The 12,530-nt window shown below is 36.9% G+C and overlaps 1 protein-coding gene across 1 annotated transcript in view; it reads right to left on the bottom strand.

The window, feature by feature from the left end:
- Positions 1-12,530, bottom strand: part of SUCLG2 (succinate-CoA ligase GDP-forming subunit beta) — a 272,885-nt gene that overhangs the window by 125,551 nt on the left and 134,804 nt on the right. The window contains exons 3-6 of the mRNA XM_005890960.2: positions 9,322-9,421; positions 8,550-8,640; positions 3,033-3,185; positions 1,360-1,449 (exon numbers count right to left, since the gene is read on the bottom strand). Coding sequence (XP_005891022.2) covers positions 1,360-1,449; positions 3,033-3,185; positions 8,550-8,640; positions 9,322-9,421 — 434 coding nt within the window. The remainder of the gene's footprint in view (positions 1-1,359; positions 1,450-3,032; positions 3,186-8,549; positions 8,641-9,321; positions 9,422-12,530) is intronic.

Below are 12,530 nucleotides of genomic sequence, written 5' to 3'. Positions count from 1 at the left end.
CAGTATCTCTCTTTCAGCAGGTCACTAACCTGGCATTTCTTCACCAGTCTCGAAATGACGACTAATTCCTCTAACTGTCTGCTGAATCCTGGCTCTATCTCCTCCTGGGGCTTAGTCCCAGATGATCCTATTTCCCACTACTGTGTTGAACCTTCTGCTTTCCACTGGAGGTTTTCCTCCAATCTTCAAATAAGTGCCGTCCTCTCTTAATTTAAACAAATATATTTTAAAGTCTTATTGTGCTTCACCTTTCCATAACTTGCCTTCGTGTTACCCTTAAGCTTTTAAAGTTAGACTCAATCAAAAGAAAAGGTAAAGACAGAAAATAAAGAGTGTGCAATTGACTGTTTTACTGGAGGTATGCTGCCCAACTAAATTAAGGGAAACTACAAGAATCCCAGAGCCCCAGGACAGCACACAAACACAGACACACAATGAAGGGTTATTAAGGTGGCTTCTCTTAGTAACAGAGGAGGAAAACAACAGCCAGTAAGTTTTTCTGATTTAATTATGAGACAAGCAAGCATGCCTGCATGGACATAAAATCAGGCTCCATTGGCAGGACCAAGGGCAGTGCAGGACTGTGATGCTCAAGACAGACTCTCTCCCTTAATAGCTCAGAGAACAATTTGCCTATCTTTGAAACCAAGGGATACAATTACTAAATTGGCATAATTCAAGCTGTTTTCAGTCAAGTATCACCTCTGTGTAATTAGTATTCCTCTCAAATGCCCATTAGCTAGAAAAGAACAGCAACTAATTAGGTAATGTATATTATTATTAATAATAAGAAGTGACCTTTCTGGAGTACTGAATATGCATTTTCACACATCAGGTTACTCAATCCTCATAAAAACCCTCTTAGTTAGGATTTCATCACCCCCATTTTACAGACTATGAAAGTGATGTTCAGATGGTCTGAATCACACATGAACTGGGTAGCAGTACAGGATTCAAACTCAGTTTGCCTAACTCTACAGCCTGTGATTCTAACCAGTATATCACATCTTATAATTGATGTACTGGAGATGCACTGCTATAGAAAAAACAAACTAACATACATAACAAGCTGTATGTGTCTGCAGGCAACACATTCTTATTACACATGTACACACCTATATATATATATATATATATATATATATGTATGTATATATGTATATAAACACATGTGTCATAAACATTCTCTTTGCAACACCAGGGAAGTATTTTTTCACCATAAACAACTGCAGGAAAAAAAGAGAATAACAATAAATCGCCTTATTTCCTGATAATCACAAACATTAGACACAGTTAGCCAAAGTTCCCAAATCTTTTCTGGAACATGTTAGACAAACCAACCTCCAACTGCTCAAGTACCTGGTTTTTCAAAGGCCCAAGGAAGCCTAGATTTTCCGCCATCCGCTGAGCTTGGCTGTCCTTTATCCCTTCAATAATGTCAATTTGCTCCTAGTAAAAATGAATCAGATGAACAAAATTCAGACTATCAAATGAAAAGATTTACAACCTCAAAAGAAAATGCTTAGTATTTATGTGCAAATGAGTAATTAAAAGCGTGGCACCTTTCCAGAGATCTCTGAGTTGGGCCACCACAGCTGCCTATGGGGTATATTTTAATTAGCACACCATCTATAAAACAGCCTTTTCAAAACTATATAATTCTTCAGGGTGGCATGCTGACAAGATGATCGGATGCCAGTTTTCACTTTTAATTACTATACAGATGGCAGTGACGAATATTTAGTCAGTTAATTTTTATGACATGTTTTTGGAAGGCTTCCAAAATAAGTTTTTCCTGCCTAATATTGCTGTTAAGTTCAGAGTTTGTCTTATATAGGTTAAATATTACCTTGTGATTTAAATACTCTGTTGATGATGGTAATTTTTAATAATACCTAAGCTCTACAAAGGGCTATTCCCTCCACGATAGTGAGTGTTGTTTAGATATATTATTTCATGTACTCTCTTAACAAATGTAATGACTTGTTTTAAAAATGTTAGTTTCAAAAAAAAAAAAAAAAAAAAAGTAGGTGTTATTGGTAAGCCGGCAAGTATAGTCTCAATTTAACTTCCAAAATAGTTAACTTAAATATGCAACACTGGTGAAAATATTTTAAAACCAATCTTCAAAGTATTATTACCTTATAAATGAAGAGTTTCAAGAAATAAAATTCTCTCTTTTTAGAAGGAAAAAAAATCAGTTTCTAAAAGAAATAATAAAGGTTTTTACTAGAAATTTTTTGTATGATTTTTTTGACACTAAGAACTCGGAATTAAAAGCTAGGGTTATAGTTCCAAAGACCTTAGGATTTTCTTCTTATAGCTGAGGTAGGTTGAGAAGCACTTTGCATATATTATCTAATTTAATCTTCACAATTCTATAGGGAGGGAATATTCCCATTTTCATTTACTGATTCAAAAAACTGAGAAACTTATTGGCTAGTTAGGATTTGACCCCAGGTCTCTTTGACTAGAAACTAATCTTAACATCTTTAAAAAAAAAAAAGGACAACCCCAACAACAAGAACAAACAACACACACAAGATTTAAAGGATAAACAAACAGAATCTGGGCCTTAGAAAAATTCTACTTTGCACTGTGCTAAGTCGCTTTATTACCAGTACTGAAAGACATCAAGGCAGTTTCTAGTTCACATCTGATTTCTAGGAGACAATTTCTGGGTCATATTTATAAATGAGGTAGAGTTAACCAAAAGGAAATGGAAATTTCACATTCCTCTGCCATTGGTTAATTCTTGTGGCAAGTTGGATGGAAAGAAACTAGAGAGGAAGAAAAGGCTAGAAGGAGGAAAGAATGAAGGGAAAAGAAGGGCACAGAAAAGATCTTGAAAAGCACGTATTTTGATCTACCCAACCTTTTCTTACTGGACATCCAGTATGAAAAAGGACTCAATATCTTCATGCCTTAAATCCCAGAAACAGTACACCAGGCTCAGAAATCAGGCTCACATTCAGTCTTTAACAGCATGTACAGAAACAATAAACAGAACATAGTCAGGAATCTAAACATACCTTAAAAATAAGTTCTGGATTCGAAGCTGCCACCTCTTCAATGTCAACGCCCCCCTGAGGGCTGCCCACCAGCACAGGGCCATTGCAGGACCGGTCCATCAGAATGGCCAAGTAGGTTTCCCTGGAAATGTCCAGGGCTTCAGCAACCATCACCTACCACATTAGCAGGAAAGTCAATTAAGTCAGCATCGAGCTGATTTCCACTTGGAAATCTATACAAACTTGCTACACAAATCAAACAGCTTTATTTTCAGGCTCTTTAAACCCAGGGAGATTTGAGAGTTCTGCTCTCATGGTGCACAGTGCCCATTTTCACCTCCTTAATTGATCCTGTTAACTTTTCAAGTGACAGGTATTCAGTTTGCCTCAAGGAACCTTCCCACTTTAATCTTCCTTTTCTTCTTCAGAAACCCTGACACTTGAGAAAAACTCCAGGGAAGCAGATGTTGTTTTAATTTGAGGCATTAGCAGTACATATATATTACTACACTGATTCTTCTCAGATTGCACTGGTGGGAAACCAAGTTTGCTTGCCAAAGAAGGGTTCTTTTTATGGTGTGTCTGATGCTTCCTATGTTTGGATACTTCTGTCTCTTGGATCACTGTATTTTTATTTCAATTTATACTTTCTCTTAAATTACAAACATAATATTTGCTTGTTCGAAAATAAATGCTGACGATACTAAAAGTATATAGAGGGGACAGTGAAAGCAGTCCCCTCTTGCACATACATACCCCTTGGGCCCCAGCAGAACCTTTGTGATGATCAGAAAAAAAAACATCCCTTTCTCTATGAGGATGTAGTCACATTCCAGGGCCATGACTGGGCAGGAGGGAAACTGGACAGATGGGTTTCCTTCTCCACGCATGCTCCAGCCAGGTCCTTTTTACTCTGCACAACCTTAACAAAGGCACAAAGCAGCCCTGCCAGGAAAATCCACTACTAATTTTTACCTCTTCCCTATGCATTACCAACATGGAATCATCTTGCACATGGATAAATATTACGCATGCTTGAATGCTTTTCTTCCTTCTTGTTTGCTATCTTAATACTATAACTTAGATTGTACAAGGTCTTCTCTCTTCATTGTGACTACATAATACTTATATGTCAATATTTATTTGATCTTGTCCTGGCTGACAGACATTTATGTAGACTTGTGTTTCTAAAAATGCTACCTCAGTGATTCTTTCTGTATGTGTAGCTTTGCTCCATTGTTTTAGTATCCCCCTGGTCAAGGGATATAAAGATAAAATGGCTAGGTTTTACAATAGATTCTTCATATTTAAAATTTTGATAAGTACATCAAATTTCCTTGGAGAGAGATGCTAGACCAACTTACACTACCAACAAAAATAGTAAAAAATGTCTTGGATGCTTTTTAAAAGAAAATAAGAACATCTATAAAGAATCAGCACTAGAAGTAAAAATAATAAAATCACATACACTGCTTTTCCTAAAAAGGAATTCAGTAATATGTTTCACCAAAAATGATATTGATTAAATAATAATAGAGTTTAGCTCCCTAGAAGCCACAAAAGCACTAAGTTTTAAGTCACATGAAGTGGGATAAATATATGATGACCTAGAAAGCTATAATGTAATGAATACAATTAACTCCTCCTTTTCACACCTCTATAGAATTTATGACTGGTTAAAAATAGAGTACCTTAGAAGGGGCTTCATAGTGATTTTTCTATCATAAATGGTAGCTCATGAGTTTGTAAGAAATATTTCTTGGCACATGGTGTTAGGATTTTCATAGAGCAATTTTTATTTCAAGCTCACTTTCTAATACACAGCTATTCTAGTGAACCAGATTTAACAACTTTCAGTAGTTACTGTAACAAAAACACAGTGTTATAAGTTTTAGGATAAGTGTCATTCAAGTGTCCTATTCTTAATTTTCTCAAGTGTTGACAGATGTGCTCTGTATTCTATCAAATTTCTATTTGTAAAGACCAGCTGCTGTCTCAAACAGCTCTTCCTTGGTAGAAATAGCCCATCACTCTTTAAGAAAACATTCCCAAGAAAATGATGATTTTCAATAGATAATTCATGGACTTTTATATACAAACAAATTTTCTGACATTGAGATGCCTTTTATATGACCCAGGATGTTGAAATCCTTTAGGAATTGTGACAGAGAGAACTTAAATGGACTCTGTGAACTCTCATGTCATGAGAAGCTCAGTTACACACATTTCAACCATCTTTATCTGTGATGGATAGAAACCGTATCAACACAGCCTTTCCGTGGAGTCTTTCAGTATGGAGAATCTTTTAATGTACTTTACTCTTGAACAATGAATCTGTTTTTCATGTTTCTTACTGTCTGTTCATTTGGTTTCATTTTTTATATATCATGCTATTCAGACTACAGTATGTGGATGAGAGCCGGTACACAAACTATTTGTAACAGAACAACAATTAGATAAGATTAACAGGGTACTCAGTTACTCTCTGCGGAACAGGAACCATTACTAATAGTGAGCCATGGAGCATGTGTGTAGTAGCACTGCCTCACGTCCCCTATTACTATCCCAAGGAAAACACTACAAACACAGATTTAGGAAAAAAAACCCCAACGTGAACAGATGTATGTAATGTGCTTAAATAGCTTCTTAAACAAACTAAGACCTAAAGTGTCTATCATCTGGGGACTTCTGATTGATGTCCAAGATTCTATAAATTACAAATGCATGGAGAAGGAAATGGCAACCCACTCCAATATTCTTGCCTGGGAAATCCCACAGACAGAGGAGCCTGTTGGGCTTAGTTCACGATGTCGCAAGAGCTGGACACAACTGAGAGACTAAACCTACACTGCTGGTCAGAATGTAAAATGGCACAGTAACTTTGGAAGACATTTTGATGGTTCCAGGAAAACTTAAGCATAGAATTACCGTTTAACCCAGGAACTTCACCCCCAAAGCTCTACTCAGGAAGAATGAAAACACAAATGAATGTTCACACAAAAATGCATACACAAAAGTTCATGCTTGCTCAAAAGTGGTAACAATACAATTAATTGTTCATCAACTGATGAATGAATAAACCAAATGTGTTATAGTCATACAAAGCTGTATTATTCAACCATAAAAATGTATGAAGTACTGATATATGCTACAACATGGATGAACCTTGAAAATATGCTAAGTGAAGGTAGCCAGACAAAAAGGCTTGAAACATTCCATTGATATGAAATATCCAGAATAGGCAAATCTATGAATATAGGAAATAGCTTCATAGTTTCCAAGGGGTGGAAAGACAATGGAGAATGACTTCCAATGGGTATGGGTTTCTTTTTCAGGGTGATGAAAGTGTTCTGGTATTGGATAGTGGTGATGGTTGCATAACCCAAGAATATACTAAAAACTGTTTAATTGCACATTTTAAATGAATGAATTCTATGGTATATGAATTATATCATATTAAAGAGAAAATCAATATAGACACACTGGATTAGTGTTTCCCCAGGCTGGAAGTAGGCATAGGAATTGTCTGCAAATGGATGGGAGATTTTGGGGTTGGTCGATGGAAACACTCAAAAATTTGATTGTGGTAATAGCTGTCAACTCCATAAATTTATTAAAACTACTGAAGTTGTACATTTTAAATGAGTTAATTTTATGGAATGCAAATTATACCTCAATAAAAATGTTTTTTAAAAAGTTAAAAAAAATGCAGGTTCCTTAAAGTATATATAATGTTACTATTTCAAGTATGTGGTAATACGTATTTTACATGGGAAAAGGACAGAAACCATATTTAACAATTATTTCTAGAAGGTGAGAATAGAAGAAAATTTTATTCTCTAATTTTTATATTTCTGTACTATTGGAATTTTTCTCATGTTAATAATTTTTGCAATCAGGGGAAAAAAATACTTAAAACTATACCACTCTGGTCATTTCTTGGCAATAATTCTATTTACAAGAATGCACTTATCCCCAGGATTTCAGGAACCTATCTATGAACTAATTTTATTCATATATATATATATATATATATAGTGTGTGTGTGTGAATCTTCTTGTGTGTATTTTATATGCTTTTTAAAGGTATCACAAACTCTAATCTCAAACTCCATGTGTCCATAAAAAACAATAAATTCCTACAAACAAAACCACTAATAATATCCCCTATAAACAAATTCTGAACAAGTTATATAGGTAGAGGCTCATAACCAGTTTAAAGGGGAAAATAAAAGTATGATGCTGAGCTGAACAAAAATAATTCTTCAAAACCACTGTAAGATGTAAACAGTTCTTGTATCTAGCTGCAAGGCACTGGGAAAGGGAAATAACCAGAGCCAGTTTTGTCTGTGCACTTCCTCAACCTTCAGAAAGACTCTGTGTTCTTAGAGGGAAGGGGCTAATGACCCACCAGTATCCCCGTCTCCCTCCAGCTCAGTGTCTTTTTCAGGACCAAGGCAGTGTGCTTGGTAAGCTAAGTATGCTAAGAAGACCAAGCTGGTGATTTCTGGGGGCCATCATATCAAAAATTTTCCAGACAACTCCCTCTGAAGTGTAAAAACGGAATACACTGCCTCAGCTGCCTGAAGAATGAGACTCTGGAAGAGATTATCATGTGATAATCCATATGTGATTCTGTGTCTGTGGAGCAGACAGTTGCCTCCCCAAAATGCTGGGCCCTAATCTGCTGTTACAATGTCATGATGGGGCCTTCTAGTCATCTGTAGCTCCCAGGCCTAGAGTGAGTGACCTGTGCAGTCATCCAGGCCTGCATGCCAGAGGGTCCTATTCTTGGTCTCTGATTTGATGTTCTGCTGCAGCCAACTTGAAATATGAACAAGAATCTCACATTTTCATTTTGCACTGGATCCTGCAAATCAGGCAGTCAGTTCTGGTGCCTCGATACATAATGAGGAGTTCAACAAAGCTAAACAGACTAACAGGAGGGCAAGTTAGGCTCTGTCTCAGATCTACCAGTCACAGTTTCATGGCTGAGGTGGGCCACTTTGCTTTAGACTTTATTTTCTGTGTGTGTGTACAAGTATGTGCCCTGTACACACTTGGGTGTCCCAAAAGATCCCACTAATATGACATACTCCCAGTAATAACAGTGAGTCAAAATGGTAATAACCTCAAAATAAGTTATAGGGGAACACAGAAAAACCACCAAAATAAGCACAGGAATTCTGATACACTGGATGAGGGTGGGGCTGTGAGGAAGCAAAGAATGTCCCTCACTGATTCTAGGAACTGTCATGTTAAGTTCTTTTTGACTTTAAACAAAATGTGTCTGTGTTCTAAAAGAAAAAATTATTATTTCAATCATTACCCACTGTTACCAAATCCTGATGATAAGAAACAGCTACTAATTTAGAATCCTTTTTTTCTCTCTCCTCAAAGTCATACTACACCAAAAACTATGTGAGGTTAAAAAAAAAATGACACAGACAAAGTGTACTGCTTCATTAGATTCTGTCAAAACTGAAGTATGATTTTTTTTAACACATACACAGAAGATGGACAAAAGCATTCACATTACCTTTTTAACTTTCACACCTTCTTTTGGAGTTTGTTTTGTTGCTAGATTATATCCAATCATCTGTTTAGCCAGCTGTCCCACAACTTTAGGGCTAAGAGAGAGGAGAAAAAAAGAGAGAGAAGAAAGAAAAGAAAGTCAGTGTTTATACTGAAAACAATTTTAAGACACAGTCCATACTATACCCCCACATCCACCCTGCCTTGGGCCCAACTTCCACCTTCACAGAATGCATGGTACTTTCTGTTTACATACCAGGTGCTTAGCAGTGTAGCAGACGCTCCCTGGTTGCAAAGTACATATCAATGAATGAGTGGAAGTAGAAGGAAGGAAGAGGAGGGGAGGGAAATGAGAACAAGTTTGCTTGTTTGTTCTCCCCTCCTCCCAAATAAGTTACAGTCATAGTAGAGAGACAATGCTGAAATGCACAGGTAAGATAGTGGGCAACTTGGGAAGTAATGCCCAAAGATGGGGATAAAGGGAAGGGGAAGGATCAAAGTAAACCACTGAAAGGTATGTGACAGGAGAGGAGAGGAAAGTGTTTTCACTGACTGTCTAGAACAGAAGGGGTGTCAAGTTTTCACCAATTAGTGAACAAAAATCCTTTTACAGGAAAAGGAAAACTGGGACACTGCAGAGCTCTCTACCTGTTGTCTACGTCATTTATTTGTGACCTTCTGCTCCTACTCCCTTTCTCAGTGCTCCTTTCCATCATGAGCAGCATCTTCCATAACTGCTTTGTCCAAAGATAAGGAATTAAAACCTCCACGCTTACTCTTTTGTTAAATGAACGCCTCCTTTCAAACCGCTACTGAAGACACCTTTTCCTCTTCCGCCAGCTAAGATCTGGGCTTTTAAAACAATTTCTTTTGCATCTGCCAAAGAAAATCCAGAGTTAGTAGCTGATTTAAAATTCTTTTTTTTTTAGCAACCAGCAAGTGGTAATGACATAACTTCCAAAAGTGACTGGCAAATGCTCTCTCAAAACAACTTGGAAAATGAAGGCAATGAAGAACTTCAAAAAACATCGATACACCTAAATACAGAGTCTGTTTACTGAGGACATTCAAATATTTCCTGCCAGTTCAAATATTTCCTGCCAGTTTAATCTAATTCTCAACTATCCCAAGGGAGAACAAGGCATGTGTTCCCTTGTTCTTCTAAGTGTCAGAAGATGCTAAATAAATCCAGGCTGGAAGTATTAATTCTACTGTGTAATGACACTCCCATGTGACAGAGACACCAATCTGCCAGTCAGAGGAGCTAACTACCTGTCAGCCATCTGAGATGTCAAAGGGAAGACTGGTTTACTTGGAGGAAAGTTTTAAAAAAAAGTTGGAAACGGAGGATTTAATAGCTGTTTTCTTAGAAACCAACAGTTTTCTGACCAGTTGTTCTATCTATCAGTAAGGTTGGGTAAGGGAGGAAGAAATGGATTAAAACTAAAAGAAAGCAGTATTTTATCAGTGTTGGCAGGGTAACAGAATATCCCGGAGCAAAGTGGCTGTGGACTCTCTCTTTGTCAAAACACTCAAGGAAAGAGTGAATGGTCCACTCCTGACATTTGAGACCAGTCATAAACTCAAACATGTTTATGGGCCTGGTGGGAAAACTGGGTGTGTGAGGAAGCCCAGTGATAGAGAAAGGACCATCAGCCAACAGGAATACTCCCCTATCCAATCAACAAAATGAAAAAAAAAAAAAAGGGCAACCCACAAATTAAATGTGTTTAATAAACCAAATAGTACACACCCTCCAGCCACAATTATCATTCCCTGTATATGACTCAGTTTTATCTAAAATTAGAGACTGAAATCAGACAATCTCCGATATGGCTCTAACAGTTTTCTGGTTTGGCACAACAGGTTTAAAATTGCAGACCCAGGTTTTAATCAAGGCTTCATCCTTTGCCCAGTTGTGTGACAACGGGAAAGTTACTTAATGTCTTTAAGACTCTGTTTACTCAATTATGAAACAACACTCAGCGTTGTTTCAAGAATTAAATTAGAAAATATATGTGGAACACGGGTATACCTGTGGCAGATTCATTTTGATATTTGGCAAAACTAATACAATATTGTAAAGTTTAAAAATAAAATTAAATTAAAAAAATAAAAAATAAACCACATCAAAAAAAATATATGTGACTATATCATCATGATCAATTAATTCATTTTACTATCTTTATATATCGTGAAGAACCAAAATGATTATTTTCATTCAAGCAGAAATGGTAAAAAGTAATGGAATCTGCCACCATTCATGCAAGGTCTGTAAATGTTGGCTATTTTAATCAGTACTACCATTGTTACTACTACTCATAGGCAAGCAGGCAAAGGTTCAAAGAGAAGGAGCCATAGGTATTTTCAAGAAGGAAATGGGAGAGCTATGAAATGATTTGACACTATGAAGGCACTGGGTAAAACAGTCACTCTAGCTGATGTAATCAGATCGTTAAGGTTCATAATCTTATTGGCTGATCTCCATTTTTTTGCTCACATTCAAAAAATCAAGGTTCACGTTCTCTCAGAAGCAAACACAGCTCCTTCTTTGCTGCCTTCTATAACCACTGACAATAGTTTCTGCCCTGAATATGAACCATCACAACATCAGTCAAACAATGTCTTAGAATAAACTGGTTCCCATCAAATTGAGTAGAAGCCAAGTTATTGTTACTGCTCATTATCAAATCCTTACTAGGAATGAAACCAAGTAAAACGAATTTATTTTGCATTTAGGCTACTGCATGTAGGAGCAGTGGTAAGATAAGAACTTTGGTGTAAAACAGACTTAGTTAAAATCTCCAACTCTACCTATTCCTTTACTGAGAAGAGAATGAGATTCAGAAAGGTAAAAGTAACATGTCCAACTATAAAATAGTCATAACAATTTACAGTGTTAGAATGATGTGAAAATAAATGAAGAAAGTAGGTAAAGCACTCATCTCAAAGTCTGGCACATTTAAAACAAAGAGTCAAAATATTATAGCTATTATAGTATCATAATTATTTTCAGCAATTCAGCAAAAGCGGAATTCAGAAGGAAATTTCCCATTTCCCTTTGAAGATATTAAGTGGAAAAAAACACTTCTGCTGTTTACTCAATTTTTAACTGCGTTTTCTTCAAATTCTTTAAAAATAGCCAGCATTCCATTGCCACTATCATTTTTTATAACCTCATGAATCTGAAAAAAGAGATGCTTTCCTCTCCAAGCTTTCCAGCAACAAAACTTCAAAGCCATGCAGACTACCTAAATGGGCAATGTTAACTGACATTACATGGGCTTGATTAGTTAAGTTTTAGGCACTAACCATCAGGACAGAGAAACAGTTGTAAGCTCAATAAAAGTGTTGTCAATTGTTCATATCATTATTGATCACTTATCAAAGGACTTCATGCCACCTAGCTGGTAGACCAAGCAATCACTTTGGAGACTGTGAAGACACATACTGGGGCATGGAGAAAGAAGGAAAGAAAAAGACTGTCAAATCTAGGTATATCTTCTGCAATTTATATCGCAGGCTAAAAATAAGTTCATTACAATCACCTCTTCTGGTTAGTTCTCAAATGCTACTAAAGCAGTATGCTGCTAAGTCACTTCAGTTGTGTCCAACTCTGTGTGACCCCATAGACAGCAGCCCACTAGGCTCCTCTGTCCCTGGGATTCTCCAGGCAAGAATACTGGAGTGGGTTGCCATTTCCTTCTCCAAAAGCAGTATAGTATGTCACTGTTGCTGCTGCTGCTGCTAAGTCGCTTCAGTCGTGTCCGACTCTGTGCGACCCCAGAGACGGCAGCCCACCAGGCTCCTCCGTCCATGGGATTTTCCAGGCAAGAGTACTGGAGTGGGGTGCCATTGCCTTCTCCGAGTATGTCACTAACTGAAGTAAAATAAGTTTGTCTTGTCTTGCGGGAAACTCACATAAAGTAATTTAATTCATGTGATTATTTACTCAAACTGTTGAAAATTAAGATACTAGATTCTA

Source organism: Bos mutus, chromosome 22 (assembly GCF_027580195.1).
Source record: "Bos mutus isolate GX-2022 chromosome 22, NWIPB_WYAK_1.1, whole genome shotgun sequence".
Taxonomy (NCBI): Eukaryota; Metazoa; Chordata; class Mammalia; order Artiodactyla; family Bovidae; genus Bos; species Bos mutus.
The sequence above is the reverse complement of the archived record's forward strand: the minus strand, read 5'-3'. Positions and strand labels throughout refer to the sequence as shown.